This window comes from Phocoena sinus, chromosome 18 (assembly GCF_008692025.1).
Source record: "Phocoena sinus isolate mPhoSin1 chromosome 18, mPhoSin1.pri, whole genome shotgun sequence".
Lineage (NCBI taxonomy): Eukaryota > Metazoa > Chordata > Mammalia > Artiodactyla > Phocoenidae > Phocoena > Phocoena sinus.
This window is the reverse complement of record NC_045780.1, coordinates 21,459,466-21,476,336: the sequence shown is the minus strand read 5'-3', so window position 1 is coordinate 21,476,336 and position 16,871 is coordinate 21,459,466. Positions and strand designations below refer to the sequence as shown.

Below are 16,871 nucleotides of genomic sequence, written 5' to 3'. Positions count from 1 at the left end.
GAGTTTACCCTGTGCTGGGGTAGAATTGCTGGAGAAGAATATCCGCACTCCTGTTAACCTCTTAAAGCTATATCAGGGCTGTGGAAAGGCGGTTCCTGCATTTTGTTTTCTCATGTTAGCCTGGCAGTAACAGTTCCCTGTAGAATTAGAGGGTAATGCATGTGCTCCCTAAACCAAAATAAGGTACCAGTTTCTTAGTGAGAAATCCCTTTTTACTCTTAAAAATGCAGAGCTACATCAAACATTATTTTTATGTTGGAATATTGGTCATGTGAATTCCATGGCGGTTGTAAAGTTCACTTGTAAGTTCCCGTGTAACAGAGTGATGGACATCACACGGCCATCCTTTGGCCAGCCCGTCTGTGTACCTTAGGGTTTGGCTGGTTGGAAATAATAGGGCTTGGAGTAACTAATTTAAGAAATGTGCTTGCCAGTGCTTGGTGCTGCCAGGTACACTGGTTACTCATAAATTATGTTAAATCTTTAGAATTAACCATGATATTCTCTCTTTCCTATTTAGTAACCTGGAGGGAGATATGCCATTTTCTTTCCTTTTTAAAAGACTATTCAAAAAAAATTTCTTTTTGATACTTAACGAGCTACTGCATGCAAGACTGGATTCTACTAGATGCTTTTTGTTGATTCTAAAGTGCCTAAGAACCAATCCTGATAAATTTAAACTAGCATTGTAGTATTATTTATATTACAGTTTTTTTCTTTTAATGATTACTAAACAACAAATTGAATAATTTTTTTTTTTTTAAGTCTGCATTTGTGGAGAAACATGCTAGTTTCTTTCTCACGTTAGTCTTTAATTTCTAGATTCGGATGCAAGCACAAAATAGCTCCCTTCAAGGAGGAATGATAGGCAACTTCATTCACATTTACCAGCAAGAGGGAACAAGAGGACTTTGGAAGGTAAGCTTCAGAAACAGACCCAACTGACTTAGTTCTTCCCATTTTAAAAAAATTTATTTTCCTATTTTTATTATTTTATTTAATCCAAATGGTATAATGGAGTAAAGGAAGAAGGATGACATCTGCCCTTGAAGAGATCTTCTTCCTTAATTTCCTTAATTTGTAAAAGTGAAAATGTCATGATTTTACATAAGGAGTATGTCGTGATTTTAAAGTACCTTTTGAAAAATTCGTATATAAGAAATTCTGTGAGGGTTGAAAACTTGTTTTGTTTGCTTTTTTTCCCCCTAAGTTCTTATGGAGAAGAGGTTATAGTTACATTGGATTTTTTGATCTGTATGGTTTCATGGCTCTTAAGTGAAGACTGTTAGGCAAGCGCTGGTATGGAATGCTATTTCCTAGTATTCTAGGGACTGTCATCTCATAGATTAGACCCTAAAGGTCATCCAGTCCGATCCTCTCCATACATACAAGGAAACCGGAAGCTCTGAGAGGTGACTCGTCCTGGTCAAAGTTGTACAGTTAGTGCCAGAATCAGAATTAGACTTTGGGCTTCTGACTTCTTACCGTCCACATTTTTCTACTCTTTCACTCTACATTTCTACCTACCAGCAGGAAAATGTAAAAATTGGCCATAGTTTGTAGGGGAGCCATATCTGACTTGATATTATTGATATTTTTACCCAGGGCGTGTCCCTTACTGCTCAGAGGGCCGCTATTGTTGTTGGTGTGGAGCTGCCGGTCTACGACCTCACCAAGAAGCATCTGATTCTCTCGGGCTTGATGGGAGACACTGTGTATACCCATTTCCTGTATGTTTATGGATTTTAAAAAAATTAATATTTTAGATATGCATGAGCTTAGGGTAGAACTTTGCTGCAAATTTATAGACTTTTTTTTTATAGACATTTTAAAGAAAGTTTATTATAAAAGTATTATATTCTCATATTTGAAAAATTATGATACGGAAGTAAACCAGGAAAAAGTATGTCCTTACCCCTTTACGTAGGTAGCCATTGTTAACTGTTTGATTATGTACCTTCAGGTGTTTTCTATGCATATGCAAATATGTCTACAAAAGTATATTACACGTGCTTTATTATACAGCTACGATCAGGCTTGGCATTCTCTTGCTTGCTTTTTATTTTTATATTTTTTTATTTTTCGGCTTTATTGAGGTATAATTGGCAAGTAGAATTGTAAGATACTTAAAGTGCACAATATGGTTAGATACACGTGTGCGTTCTGAAATGATTACCCTCATCGAGTTAATTAACACCTCCATCATTTTACGTCTGTGTGAAAACATTTAAATTCTACTCTCGTAGCAAATTTAAATTATATATAATACTGTGTGGTCAACCATAATCACCGTGCTATACATTAGATCCTCAGACCGTATTCATCTCATAACTGAAGTTTTTGTACGCTTTTACCAAGTTCTTCCCAACCCCAAGCTCTGGCAACCACTTTTTGACTCTGTTTCTATGACGTTTGGCAGTTTTGGAGACTGTTCTGATTCTTATGTGCTAATGACACCTACTGGGTGGAGGCCAGCGAGCTGCTAAACATCTTACAGACATCCACAACAAAGAATTCTCTGTTCCAAAATGTTAGTAGTGCTGAAGTTGTGAAACCCTACTCTGTGTTAGTTGATACCAGGGCTGGTCTATGGTAGTCTTGTGACTGAAAGTTTAGTAGAACCCAGGGTCCTGGTGGGCATCACATTACAGTGAGGAAATCTTCTTCTCTGAGCTCTAAGAGCAATGTAGTTATGAGATGGCTAAAACTCTGATGCCTATTTGTAGGTGAATAGATAGATGAAATAGATCGTCCTTGGAGGACATTCCTTCCTGTTTCTATGATTCGTTGACATTCCAGAACCTCAAAAGTATTCTTAGCCGAGGCTGGAATTTATAAGCCAGTATAAACAATGCTGGTGTTTAAGAAGTCTGTGCAGCTCTTTAGATAAGGGCCTCATTCTCATATATTCCATCTTGTTACCTGTTACTTTAACCTAGTTTGGGAGCAGGCTGTTTCCTGCCCTTGATAGTAGGGGCTGCAGCTCAGGGGTATTAAACTTTTTATTTTTCAAATGGTCTCTTCTTTATAGCTCAAGCTTCACATGTGGGCTGGCGGGGGCCCTGGCCTCAAACCCTGTTGATGTGGTGAGAACACGTATGATGAATCAGAGAGTCCTTCGAGATGGCAGATGCCCTGGCTACACAGGTTCCCTGGATTGCTTGTTACAGGTGAGCGGGGTCGTCCATCTGTACGCTGTTGTTGAATGCCTTTCGTGGCTCATTGGCTTCCATGTTGCCTTCTGAAGAGTTTCTTTTCAGGATTTAAAAACACAAGGGTTTAGAGCCTGACGAACCTGTGATTCTGTCATTTGTGATCGTGTGACTTTGGTCAAGGTACAGACTCTGTACACCTCGGTTTCCTCACAAGTGAAATGGGACAATAAATAATAGCACCTACATCACAGGATTATTATAAAAATCATTGAGATCATACCTACAAAATAGCACGGTGCCTGGAATAATGTTAGGTAGAAACATCATATACATTTATAATAATAAGTATAGACATAATAATAAAACCTTGTTAGTATAATAATAAGGGACACTGGTGAAGTAAGCACATTTATTTAAGTTAGTCTTCAACATTCTAGTGGATTGCTTCAATCCGTGAAACAGCCCCCCAAATATATATTTGTATTTATATTTATTTAACCAAAGGAGTATCTAAATTTTGAGGGCTAATATAACTAAGACGAGTGATGCTCTAAAGTCTTGAGATGGTACAGAGTTTTTGCCACACAGGGGCTAATTTTTTAAATACAAAACCTAAATGAATATTGAGAAATGAAAGTTCATTTTTCTTATATCTCTGCTCTGCTGTGAAGCGTGAGAAAATAGTCATATTTCCTGTGATTGTAGTAGAACTGTGTCTCCTTCCAGAATGTATCACCTTCCTGTTGAGTCAAACTGGAATGAACATCCTTCATTCAGACATCTCTCAAAGGAACACATGAATCTTACCTTAATTCTCAGTTTAAATAATTGGGCCTACTGTTCCTGCGTAGATGAAAGTTTGTGACTGTCTCCCCTGCTGGGTTGCCAGCAGCCAAAGATGAGGGACCACGTTTGTGGTTGCTGTTTACAGGCGTGATGCTGGCACATCCCTAGACTTCAAATATTGCTTTAATGAAGCAAAGATACTTAATGTTATCTATCCAACAACATGAAATAGTGGTACTCTGAATTATGTCTTTACTGCCATTGCCTCCTTTTTTCATTTCTGACCTGCTGTAAGCCCACATGGCAAGGAGGCAGAAGACTCTAGTTGGAATTAAATCTCATTTCTTATTCATCCAACTGCTGTTTGCTTTGGGTGTGGGATAGTTTGGTACAGAGCCTTCGTCTTCACCTATGCAGAAACCTTTAAAGAAAGAAGAGAGGCAGTGGGCAATGATTTCTTAGATAGTCCTTCCAAATGGAATTTTGTTTTTAAGAAAAATATATCAGTTCAGTCTGGCTACTAATTATTAATGCATATTTGACATAATTGGAAAGTTGGACGTTAACTTTTCTTCCCCCTCCCTTATAACAGACATGGAAGAATGAAGGGTTTTTTGCTCTATATAAAGGGTTTTGGCCAAATTGGTTGAGACTTGGTCCTTGGAATATTATTGTATCCTTTTCTGTTGGAGTAGATCTGAAAAAAGATACAGCTGAACAATGTTGTTTATATAAACTGTCATGTTATTAATTATAATTTAGAAGTAGGTTCTTCTTCTGTTAAGTTCCTCTGATTCAAGAAATAACTATTCAGTTTCTTTTTCAGGAGGTATAAAGTCTCTGCTAGGCACTGTGAAACTTGGTTTCATGGTGGTGTTATTGAAAGGCAATGGTAGCAATAAAAACTTTTCTTTACACTCTGCTCTAGGAGCTGAGAGTGTTTATGATTTCCGAGAGAGGAGAGACAAGGATTTATTTGTTTATTTTTTCAATCCCTAGCCACCCTTGGGAAGGATGTGGCTTGGCAGCCGTGTTCTAGAATGCTTATTTCAGAGAGTGCCAGGGGATAGACAGGAATTAGCTCCAGAATTATTTGGCTGATTAGCACTTTTCACTCTATGCCAAAGTGAGAGGCAGGACGGAAGAGACAGTTTATTAGAAATGAAAGGACAGAATTATAAAGCAGGGGATGTCGGTTTGCACCATCCTTGTTTATCTGCACCTCCCTCCCAGGCAAGCTTGCCTACCGGCAGCCCTAGAGGAGAGCTCCCCGGGGTCGCTCTCTTTCTCTTTCTCACAGAATTTACTGTTCTGTGACGTATTCCCAAAAGTTCAGAAAAGCTAGCAGTGCAGACGTAATCTTAGAAGCTTTTGGAGCTGATGCAGGGGATTTATGTGTCTCAGTTGTGCTCTGTCTCTTCCAAGCTGATCTTGGGAAGGTTAATGGGGAGATCTCTTGGGGTGGTTGAGGGTGGAGCCCCTCATGTTTAATCATGTCCACGGCATGTGGTCTGCCCAGAAATATTTGTTAGGAGGTGTGCTATTCGTGGGTCTGTTTTGATGCATTAGGGTTAAGATGGCATAAAATGTCAGCCTTAACTAATACCTGCAGTTCTTTGTGACATATGAGCAGTTGAAGAAATTGGATTTGTGACAAGTCAAGACTGCATGAGACATCCTGCTGAAAATGCTCACGTCTGAAATAGCAAAGCTTCCTGTCTTTCCCACTGCTTCTCACTGCTTGGCCCGCCACAGATTCTGAGGTGTGAGCAACAGGTGAAGACTGGGTTAGCTCGGATTGCTGTGTCCTGGCATTGGACGCTCTGCACCAGGTGTTTAATGGCATAGACTGTAACATCCAGACACTAGTCCTTACCATTCAAGTGCCCTTCGACATCAAAGATAACATGAAATGCATGTTTCTTGCTAAAGAAAACTTGCATGAAGATCAGGAATTGTGGACTGATTCTCTCAGGGGAGAATAACTCCTGATGCATCTCAGCTCATAGCTGAGACTCTCAGACTTTTCGAAAGAAGGTCTTTGGAACCATGGAATGAATAGAGCCTCCAAGAGGGTGTTATTGTTCCTGAACTCCTGGGGGGGCTTTGGCTTCGTGTCTGCTGAAGAAATTCACACATGGAGACCTGGTATACCCCAGGTATAAACAGTGCAGGATATAGATCCCTGGGATATTGCACTGCTTTCTAATTTCCAATTTTGGCAGGACCTTTCACTTATAATAAGTGATTTTTAAGCCTTTGACCACTCGACCTTTGTGAGGAATTGTTACAAAGCATTCATATCTAAACTCATGATGGTGTGATAGGTTGGCTTGGAAGGTGGCGAAGTCTGTGCTGGTGGGAGGTGTTATTAATCTACTTGGGTTCTGTCTTAAGTAATGTTTGTAATTTGCTTTGTGATTTTAGCAGAGTTTCTATTTCCCAATCTGTAAAATGGGGATAATAACATCTATTGATATTGAGGGTCAGGTGAAGAAGATAGTAGCTGCTACTACTTGACTTGTAGGATTAGTGTGTTTACATCATGCTGTCATCCAGCCGTCATCCCAGAATAAATGGTCCGTGTGTATGGAAGAGAGTCATTTTATCATGGGCTTCTCCTGAGTGACATCCTTTGTTAAAAGCCTTGTGCAAGAAAGAGGTTAAGGTTTCGTTAGGTTTTCCGTAGCAAAATGTTGCAAGTGAATCAAAGAGTTGATTTTTTTCCAGATTTCCCGGGTTTTACTTTAGTTCTGGTCACATTTGTCAAAATACGTCCTGTCTTGGACTTCCTAATCAGTTTGGAATGAAAATACTTGCTTGAAATTCAAAAGGTGATTTTTTTGTGTGTGTGCCTGTTTATCTGGAGTCTGATAAGAGGTATGTCTTCCTTCTTCTAAAGACAGGATATCATTCTTCTTTTTCATCTTCATCTTATTCTTTTCAAAATAAAAAGTGATTCTCAGAGCCCCACGATCTTTACCCTTCTAGAAGACAGCCCCAGGAAAGGGACGATATTGAATATTTACTTGGGTACCTTCGGTTCCACTCTTTGCGAGTAACATTAAATACATACTCCCTGTGGCCTCCAGGACAGACACCTCTGCAGTATATGCAGGTTTCCAGTGGGTCCAGCCCCTGGGCTGCTTCCTCCCTTGAAGCAGAATGGAAGGCACGCATGTTTTTCTTGGGGATTGGGCAGTTTTGCTCCCAGTCACCTTGACCTTGCCTTCTTTGAAAAAGATTTTGTGAAGCAGAATTTTAGTTCCAAAAGTAAGAGCTAAGTCAAGAAAGGAGGAGGTCGGAAGGGCAGGTAGGTGTTGATTGCTTCAAGGCTCAGATGGAAGCCCAGTTCTCCCTGACCAGTTCTGGACATGACTCTGGAGAGCTGAGCCCGTTCAGGCCTCGCCCCTCGTACTAAACCATATCTTCAGAGAGCAGATTATTATTCTTCTTACTAAAACATTCCATTGATATGGTAAGGGCTTTCTATAGAAAGCCTTTTTCACTTTTGAGTTACTTGAGTTTAAAGGATGACTTTTTATGAGCCACTCTTTTTTTTTTTTTTTTAACGTAGAAAACATGTTAAGTGTACATACAATTCCTAAAACAGTAGAAGCAAGTTCATTTTGAAGACAATGTAAAGATTGAATGTCATGCAATATTGATTATATCACTTTATTCAAAAATGTACATGTTCATACCAGGATGAAAGGAAAGCCAAACCTCACTGTAAAAGGTAAGTGTGTGTTTGTTTTTTTTTTATAAATTTATTAATTTTATTTATTTAGTTTTGGCTGTGTTGAGTCTTCGTTGCTGTGCGTGGGCTTTCTCTAGTTGTGGTGAGCAGGGCCTACTGTTCATTGCAGTGCTCGGGCTTTTCATTGCGGCAGCTTCTCTTGTTGTGGAGCACGGGCTCTAGGTGCGCGGGCTTCAATAGTTGTGGCACGCGGGCTCAGTAGTTGTGGCTCGCGGGCTCTAGAGCTCAGGCTCAATAGTTGTGGCTCATGGGCTTAGTTGCTCCGCGGCATGTGGGATCTTCCCGGACCAGGGCTCGAACCCGTGTCCCCTGCATTGGCAGGCGGATTCTTAACCACTGCACCATCAGGGAAGCCTAGTAAGCATGTATTTAAGATGAAAATACAGTATTTCTTCAGTGCAGGTTTATTAAATACCTTATAGAACAGAGTCTTGTTTTGATTTTTTTTCTGCTTCTTGAAAGAGTTATGCAGTTGTTGAAGCTTCTAACCAAGAAAGAAACTTGAAGAACTGGGAGACTTGGTCCCCTTGTTTCCAGGGCCGTGACTACAAGTCATCCATCCCCTTGGGTATTGCTACATGTGGCAAAGGGATTTTTAGCTTTGAAAACCAAAATGATGAAAGTGGATTTTTTTGTTTGCTTGTGGGTTTGTGTAATCATTGATGCTAAATGTTGGCTGATTGTTATATAAAAAAATGGCTTCTTTTCTCCATATTTATTCATGTACTAGAAATAGTGTATATTATATAAAGGCTATAAAAGTTTTCATAAGCCTTTATATTTTGAGCTCTTTATATAAACATTGTTGGAATATGTGGCATAAACTGGTTTCAGTATTTAATAAACTGGAGTAATATATAATAGTAAAAAATGCTCCGTGGTTATTTCAGATGAATAGAAACGTTTAAACAGAGATAAGCGGCAAAGCGTCCGGGAGGCTGGAGTAGAAATAGCATTCGTGAAAGTGGCTACAGACATTTCTCTCTGCTTAGAGAAGTTGTTGGGATCATCTTACTAATTGCCTAGAGACTTGTGTGGCCTGCCAGTCTATGAAACACTGCACCTCAGTAGAGGCCAGTGAATTCGGTTCGTGGGCTTGCTGGGCAAGGCACCTTGGAGATTCAGAACACCAGTGGTATGCCATCAGTGCCTTGAAATTTCAGGACCCCTCAGTCCTTCTTCTAGCGTCTGGTGTTAGCTAGAGGCGGAGCCGGGATCCTTGGTTAACTGTGGGCCAGGCAGAGACACCTCTGGTTGGTATAAAACAGCCAGTGAATGAAATGCAAACCTGGTTCATTATTTTTTTTATTTGTAAATGTTTTCAAGGTGCCTGTCTTAATATTTGAGTTAAACACAGTGGTCTATTGAAAAAACAGAATTGGCAAAAAGAGGGAGTCTTAAATGCCTGGAGAACTCATGTCCCACTGGATCAGGGCACCTGTTAGAAGCATTAGGCATGAAATCCAGGCTACTTTTTTTTTTTTTTTTTTTTGGCCACGTTGGGTCTTTGCTGCTTCGCATGGGCTTTCTCTAGTTGCGGCGAGCCGGGGCTACTCTTCATTGAGGTGCGTGGGCTTCTCATTGCGGTGGCTTCTCTTGTTGTGGAGCATGGGCTCTAGGTGTGTGGGCTTCAGTAGTTGTGGCTCGTGGGCTCAGTAGTTGTGGCTCAAGGGCTGTAGAGCGCAGGTTCAGTAGTTGTGGTGCACAGGCCTGTGCTTAGTTGTTCCACGGCATGTGGGATCTTCCCGGAGCAGGGATCGAACCCATGTCCCCTGCGTTGGCAGGCAGATTCTTAACCATTGCTCCCCCAGGGAAGTCCCAGGCTATTTAATTTTAAATGGACAGCTGAGAAAAACTGATGGTAAAGTTTTGATAGCTTACAAGTATCTCCAGCCTGCAGCAAAGCATGGCAATATAAGACAAAGGCATGGATAAATCTGTTTATTGAAAGCTTGATGCAAATCATGTAACCAAGAGCAAAAAACTGGAAACTCTCTATGTCTATATGTTGAAATAATAATCTATACAGTGGCTTATCACATGGCTCATGAGAAGAATGAGTTACGTCTCAGCCTGCTGACCTGGGAAGATGTCCATGATATGCTATTACATAGGAAAAAGTTGAGATGCAAACTTCTTGGTGTATCATGAACGCATCTCTTAGGGGAAAAAAAGCATAAACTTCTGTAAGGAGGGAATGGATATAAAGGTTGTGTATTAGGGTTCTCCAGGGAAAACCAGATCAGTGGGCTGAGTGTGTGTGCCCACACATGGTTCACTTTACGGAGTAGACTTATGTGATTGTGGAGGCTGGCAAGTCTAAAATCTGTAGGGCAGTTGGGCCAGCAGACTGGAAACTCAGGCAGGCGTTTGTCTTTGTTGTTTTTTGGGCTGTGCTGCATGGCTGGTGGGAATTTTAGTTACCGCCCCCCCCAACCAGGGAGCGAACCCAGGCCACGGTAGTGAAAGTTCTGACAACTGGACCGCCAGGGAATTCCCTCTCTTTTAGTCTTGAGTCAGAATTCCTTCTCTGGGAAATAAGTTTTTCCCTCCTAAGATCTTTAACTGATTGAATGAGGCACACGCATATTATGGAGTGTAATCTTAAAGTCAGATGATGGTAGATGTTATTCAGGGCTACCAGTACCTTCATGGCAACACCTAGATCTGTGTTTGCCATACAACTGGGCACTGTGGCCGGGTCAGATTGACACAAAATTTTGCCATCACAGGATATAAAATTATTAATATTTTCTTGATGCATAATTGTATTAGTTGGTTTGAAAACTGATATTCTGCTGTTGAAAACAAAATCTTAAAAAGGACTAGCTTGGAATATAGATGTCCAAGTTACATCTAAGTGAAGGGAATTGGGGGGAAAGTGAGAGTTGCAGTATATATAATATTCTACTTATATTTTAACTATACTGTGTTTCTGAAAGTATACTAAATGTCAAACATAAAATTGAGCTGAAAGTTTAAATGGGAAACTTTTGCTGTTTATTTCAGTTTTTAACTACTTCTTTAGTTCCTCAATGAACTTAATACTTCTATAATTAAAAAGTTTTTTAACTTTTTTTTTTTTTTTGACAGTGAGGAGAAACCTCTAGAAGAGTGGTGTATCATGTGGAATACATACTTAGCCTCCGAACTCCTGGAGTATTTTATATAATTATTAGTCTCCCTCTTACATACTGATTTTCAAATTATATTTGTTTTCATTGCATCATGTGGTAGAGTGACAACTACATTTTCATTTAAGAGGTTTTGCTTCATCAATTAAAATCTTGCAAATATATTTCTGAAACACCCCACAATTCTTTTTTTTTTTTTTTCGGTACGCGGGCCTCTCACTGCTGTGGCCTCTGCCGCCGCGGACCACAGGCTCCGGACGCGCAGGTTCAGCGGCCACGGCCCACGGGCCCACGGGCCCAGCCTATCCACGGCATGTGGGATCCTCCCGGACCGGGGCACGAACCCGCGTCCCCTGCCTCGGCAGGCGGACTCCCAACCACTGCGCCACCAGGGAAGCCCCCACCCCACAATTCTTTACGGAAAGAGAAGCTGACTAAATATAAGCTATTACCTCTGTCCACTGAATGTATGTGTGAGAGTTCCAATGATTCTAGACTTAAAAGGAGTCTGCATCTTACAGTTAATGCCTGGGTTACGAACATCCAAAAACTGCTTTATCTTGAATTGCATCACTATTTAACCTCTTTTTTTTGGCCTGTGCAGCACGCGGGATCTTAGTTCCCCGACCAGAGATCGAACCCGTGCCCCCTGCAGTGGAAGTGCAGAGTCCTAACCACTGGACCGCCAGGGACTTCCTTCATCACTTTTTTAATTTGCTGCACTGCTTTGTGCTTTTTTAGCATAATAATTTGCGCAGAGTAGATAATACCAAAAATACTTGCCGTGTTGAATGGAAGCAACTTACTAAGATTTGCTCATTACTTCTGGGATTCTTATGGAATAAATGTGATCTAAGGTCACCAAGGAGTCTGAGAATTGGGTTGAGAGCACTGCGTGTAGTATTTCCTACTGACTGCTTTATTTACCCAGTTTCTCATGACACTCAAAATCTCTGTCAGCTAGTGTTCAGTTCAGGCTGATATTAATTTGTTTTTAATTGTGGTAAGATATTCATTTAAAAATTTACCATTTTAACCATTTTTAAGTGTACAGTTTTGTGACATTAAGTGCACCACCATCTATCCCCATAACTTTTCATCTTGTGGGACTGAACTCTATATCCATTAAATAAGAAGTCCCCGTTTTCTCTCCTCCTCCCAGCTCCTGGCAACTCCCATTCTACTTTCAGTCTCTAGGATGTCCTCAGGGTTCATCCATGTTTTAGCGTATCGCAGAATTTCCTTTTATTTAAGGCTGAATAATAATTCTGTTATACCTTTATGCCACAGTTCGCTTATTCATTCATCCGTTGGTGGACACTTGGGCTGTTTGCATGTTTTAGCTGTTGTAAATAATGCTGCTATAAATATGAGTGTATGAATATCTCCTTGAGACTCTGCTTTCAGTCCTTTTGATCATATACCCAGAAGTGGAATTGCTGGGTCATACGGTAATTCTATTTTGAATTTTTTGAGGAGCTGCATACTGTTTTCCACACCGATTGTACTGGTTTACATTCTCACCAGTGGTGCGTAAGGGTTCCACTTCCTCTACATCCTTGCTAACACTTGTTTGCTATTTGATAGTAACCATCCTAATGTATGTGAGGTGGTATCGCGTTGTAGTTCTGATTTGCATTTCCCTAATAATTAGTGATGTTGAGCATCTTTTGCTGTTCTTATTGGCCATTTGTATATCTTCTATGCAGAAATGTCTACTCAAGTTCTTTACTTGTTTTTTTAAATTTATTATTAATCCCTCTAGTCATTTCCTTTTTATTAATATTTCTTTTTTTTTTTTTGGCTGCGTCGGGTCTTAGTTGCGGCAGGCAGGATCTTCGTTGTGGTGCTTGGGCTCCTCGTTGCAGCACGTGGGCTTCTCTCTAGTTGTGGCGCACGGGCTCCAGAGCGTGTGGGCTCTCTCGTGGCCCACGTGCTCAGTAGTTGTGGCACTTGGGCTTAGTTTTCCTGAGGCATGTGGGATCTTAGCTCCCCAACCAGGGATCGAACCCACATACCCTGCATTGGAAGGTGGACTCTTAACGCCTGGACCACCAGGGAAGTCCTGTTAGGAGATTTTTAAATTACTGATTCAATCTCCTTACTAGTAACAGGTCTATTCAGATTTTCTATTTCTTCCTGACTTAGTCTTGGTAGGTTTTCTGTTTCTAGGAATTTGTCCATTTCATCTAGATTATCCAATTTGCTGATGTACCATTATTCATAGTAGTCTCCTATAATAATTTTTATTTCTGTAGAATTGGTAGTAATGCCCCTATTTTCATTTTTGATTTTAGTAATTTAGTCCTCTGTTTCTTAGTCCATCTAGCTAAAGGTTTGTGAATTTCGTTAATCTTTTCAAAGAACCAAGTTTTGGTTTCATTTATTTTCTCCATTCTCTATTTAATCTGTCTCTGCTCTAATCTTTATTATTTCCTTCATTCTGCTAGCTTTGGGTTTAGTTCGTTCTTCTTTTTCTAGTTGCTTAAGTTGTAAAGTTGTGTTTCACATTCATTTATCTCTAAGAATTTCTAATTTCCCTTGTGCCTTCTTTGGTACATTGGTTGTTTAAGAGGCAAGGCTAGGAAATCAAGTCACCAGAGCCTAGTGCAAGTTGCAGTTGTGGAGGAGGGGCCATTGGGCTGGAACTGTGATCATAGAAGGACACAGCTATGGCCAGTGACACAGCAGAGAAACAGGGAGAGCATGAAAAAATACCCTGTTCTCTCTCCCTCTCCAATTTCCTGCCGCTATTTTCACTGAATAATCCAACTGGAAAATAGAAAGTAAAAGAGACCTGAGTAATCCAATCCACATTCAAGGAGCCATCACCCAAAAGCATAGAGCAGGGTGTAGATGTAGTAACTCTGGGGGGGGTAATGGAGACTCACCACCTTGACCATGGTCATAGATTCAAGACTTCCAGCCCTGGTGTAGTACAAAGGTACTGTTTGAAGTCTGAGTGGTCAGATTTTCTTTCCCTCCCAGTTATTTTCCAGTGATACTCCTAACTGGAGCTGGCACACTGCAGCAGTCCACTTCTGGTTGGTACCTATATATTGTTCAGAACCATCTATAAACCAGGCTCAGTTTTTTCTTCCTCTGTCAGCTGGCCATAGGGAAATCCCAGTGATGCCATAGGTGTGGTTTGAGGGCAAGGCAGTAATGCAGTAGAACTACCTGCCATGGGAGCCTGAGTCCCGTACTCATGCCTTTAGGAACGGCTCATGCTTGATGCTGTCTGTCTATCCCACACCACTTCCATTTGCTGTCAGACACCCTGACCCCTCTCTGGGCATTTTATTTCAATTCAAGTAAACCTCAAGCCCTGTGGATTTTATCTTAATAGCTCTTCTGTTCATCCTCCTTTCACCATCTCCATTAACACTCCTGAGTTCAGGCCTTCTAGATGCTGAAACAGCCTCCACTCTATGTCCACACCTCTGGTCTGGCCTGTCAATACACACGTCACCCTATCAAGGACCTTTCTGCAGCCAATCTGACAGTGTCCTCACTACCCAGTCTCCTCAGTATAGAGGCCAGGCTCCTTAGCATGGCGCCCAGGGGTTTCCTGGACTCGTCACTGCTGACTTCTTTGGCTTCCTGCCTCATCATCTTTCTACCTGCAACTCCAAATTCCAGCCATATTGTAAAATTTTTGACTTCCTAAAAATGTGGTATATTCTCAGTTCTAGGCCTTAGCTCACCTGTTTCCCTCTGGCTTAAAAGGGTTTCTCCTTCTTTGTCCTATTTTCCTTCAGATGCCAATTCATTCAAAATACACTTATTGAGCATTGACTATATGCCAGACACTGTGCTTAGAGGTCCCTTCCTCTAGGACACCTACCCTGATCTTCCAAGAATGGATTCCATGTTTTTCTTCTGTGCTTTCTGTAATATGTAATTATGCTTATTCCAGTGGGACTGCACCTCAAATCGTAATATACTTTCCAGCATTTGTCGGCTTGTCTTACTAGACTGTAAGCTTCTAGAAGGCACGAAATGTTCTTATTTAGTTTTGAACACTCAGACCAGCACACCACATGGCACCTAGTAAGTACACACCAAAGGTTTCGATAAGTGGATGAGCTAATGAATAAATGGGTAATTGGTTGTTTTGATATCCCTAATGCTATACACATGCCAACAACATAAAAATATATAGGAATAATTAATATATGCCATCATTATAAGTAACACATAGCCATTTAAAAATATATAAAAACAAAAATACCAGTAAAATTTAAACAATTTAAAATCACTGTCTTAGTAGGCCATCAAGCAAATTTACCATAGTTCTATATGTAAATTGCTTACAAATGTTTGTTAGTAGCCTATGATGAACAGCTTTCTGCATAAAGCTTTTTAATTTTTGTTAATTTATTTTGTGTGTGTGTGTGTGTGTGTGTGCTCATGATTTATTGAGGGTGGGAAGGAAGGAAGGGAGGGAGGGAGGGAAGGAAGCAAGATAGGGATGGAGAGGTTGCTGCACGGGAATGTGGTGTTAAGTTCTGCTTTCAACCTGATCTGGAGGGGAGCTCTGGAGGGTAAGCTGAACTGCAGAGTCTGAAGCTTTTTAAAAAAAATATTTAAGGGCTTCCCTGGTGGCGCAGTGGTTGAGAGTCCACCTGCCGATGCAGGGAACACGGGTTCGTGCCCCGGTCCGGGAGGATCCCACATGCCGCGGAGCGGCTGGGCCCGTGAGTCATGGCCGCTGGGCCTGCGCGTCCAGAGCCTGTGCTCCGCAGCGGGAGAAGCCACAACAGTGAGAGGCCCTCGTACCACCAAAAAAAAAAAAAACAGTGAGAGGCCCTCGTACCACCAAAAAAAAAAAAAAAAAATATATATATATATATATATATATATATATATATATTTAAGATTATCATTTTTGAAAGAATCCCAAAGAAGGAGTAAAAAAATGAATATTATAAAGCTAATGACGTTTCCAAAGATGTTTTACCAATGTTGCCAGTGTTTATTTTTATCACCGTAATGTAATAATGCTTTTTATTCCATTTCTTTTCATTTTCTTACTAGCAAAAATGCAGTTCATAGCTTTTTGAGGTTGAAATCTTGACAGGTAATTATGCCTTTCTTCAAAATATGCCTTGATTCAAAATATCCTAAATTCTAAGCTGAGGGACCGTTTGTCTGATCTAAGGAAGCAATTCTTCTGTTATGAAATAGAGCCCAACGTACTATTTAAATAAATTGTCAAGATTTAAAGTGATTTATGCAGTTCACTGATGTGTGAATTAGAAATTGATACAGTAAGTAAGCAAGGAAGTAATTTGAAAAGGGAAACATCTTCAAATACTTGAAACTATAAAAACCAACACCAAGAGAAGTGATTCTGATAATAAGTTGGAGGATCGGACATGAAGAAATTCAGCAATTTCAAATTAACATGCTCTGAAAATTCAGGAGGGAGTTGCAGACGTGCAGGTGGCATAAGAATTTTTTCTTTTAAATCATTTCATTTTGTGACTTCATTGTAAGCAATGAAGTGAAATGGAGCATGATGGGAGAAGCCTGATGTTTTATCTTTCCTCCTCATCGATGCTATGATTTAGTGTTTTGGCGCTTGAACTACTCCTGCCTTATAGTAGAACAGAACCTACCAAAGCTTCAAGCCTTTTCCTCTTAGAGGCATTCCTTCAAGCCTGTAATGCTCACCCTCGGGGCTCATGCTTGCTAAAATGCCCTATTACAGAAAAGCACTAATGGGTTTAAATGTCCATCTTCATGTGACTCCCTTTCATAATACTAGTGTAAAGGAGAAAGAGAAAGTCTTGTCAGGAATCCTGGTTCCGATGACATGTCTGCCCTTTACTAACCATTATCCTGAACAGGTCACAAACCTTCCTGGGATTCAGTTCTTCACTCATTAAATAAAGATAATAGTAATAATATTCACCAACTTCCTCCTGAGTTAAAATTGAGTGGGGCTGACTGAGGTGAGACTTGAAGTACGCATTGGAAGGAGGTCTTGGGATCCCGATCTCCATCTCCTCCCATCCCTGACCTGGAACA

General features: G+C 40.6%; 1 protein-coding gene across 3 annotated transcripts in view; it reads left to right on the top strand.

The window, feature by feature from the left end:
• The window catches only part of SLC25A30 (solute carrier family 25 member 30), a 30,768-nt gene extending 19,841 nt beyond the window's left edge, over nt 1-10,927 (top strand). For 2 of the 3 annotated variants that reach the window (XM_032610736.1, XM_032610739.1), the window contains 5 exons: nt 823-918; nt 1,606-1,730; nt 3,032-3,170; nt 4,534-4,614; nt 5,554-6,908. In XM_032610736.1, coding sequence (XP_032466627.1) covers nt 823-918; nt 1,606-1,730; nt 3,032-3,170; nt 4,534-4,614; nt 5,554-5,595 — 483 coding nt within the window. In that variant the 3' untranslated portion in view covers nt 5,596-6,908. Of the gene's footprint in view, nt 1-822; nt 919-1,605; nt 1,731-3,031; nt 3,171-4,533; nt 4,615-5,553; nt 6,909-10,794 lie in introns of those variants that run through there. The other variant, XM_032610738.1, reaches the window with a different exon arrangement.
• The last annotated feature ends 5,944 nt before the right edge of the window (nt 10,928-16,871 follow it).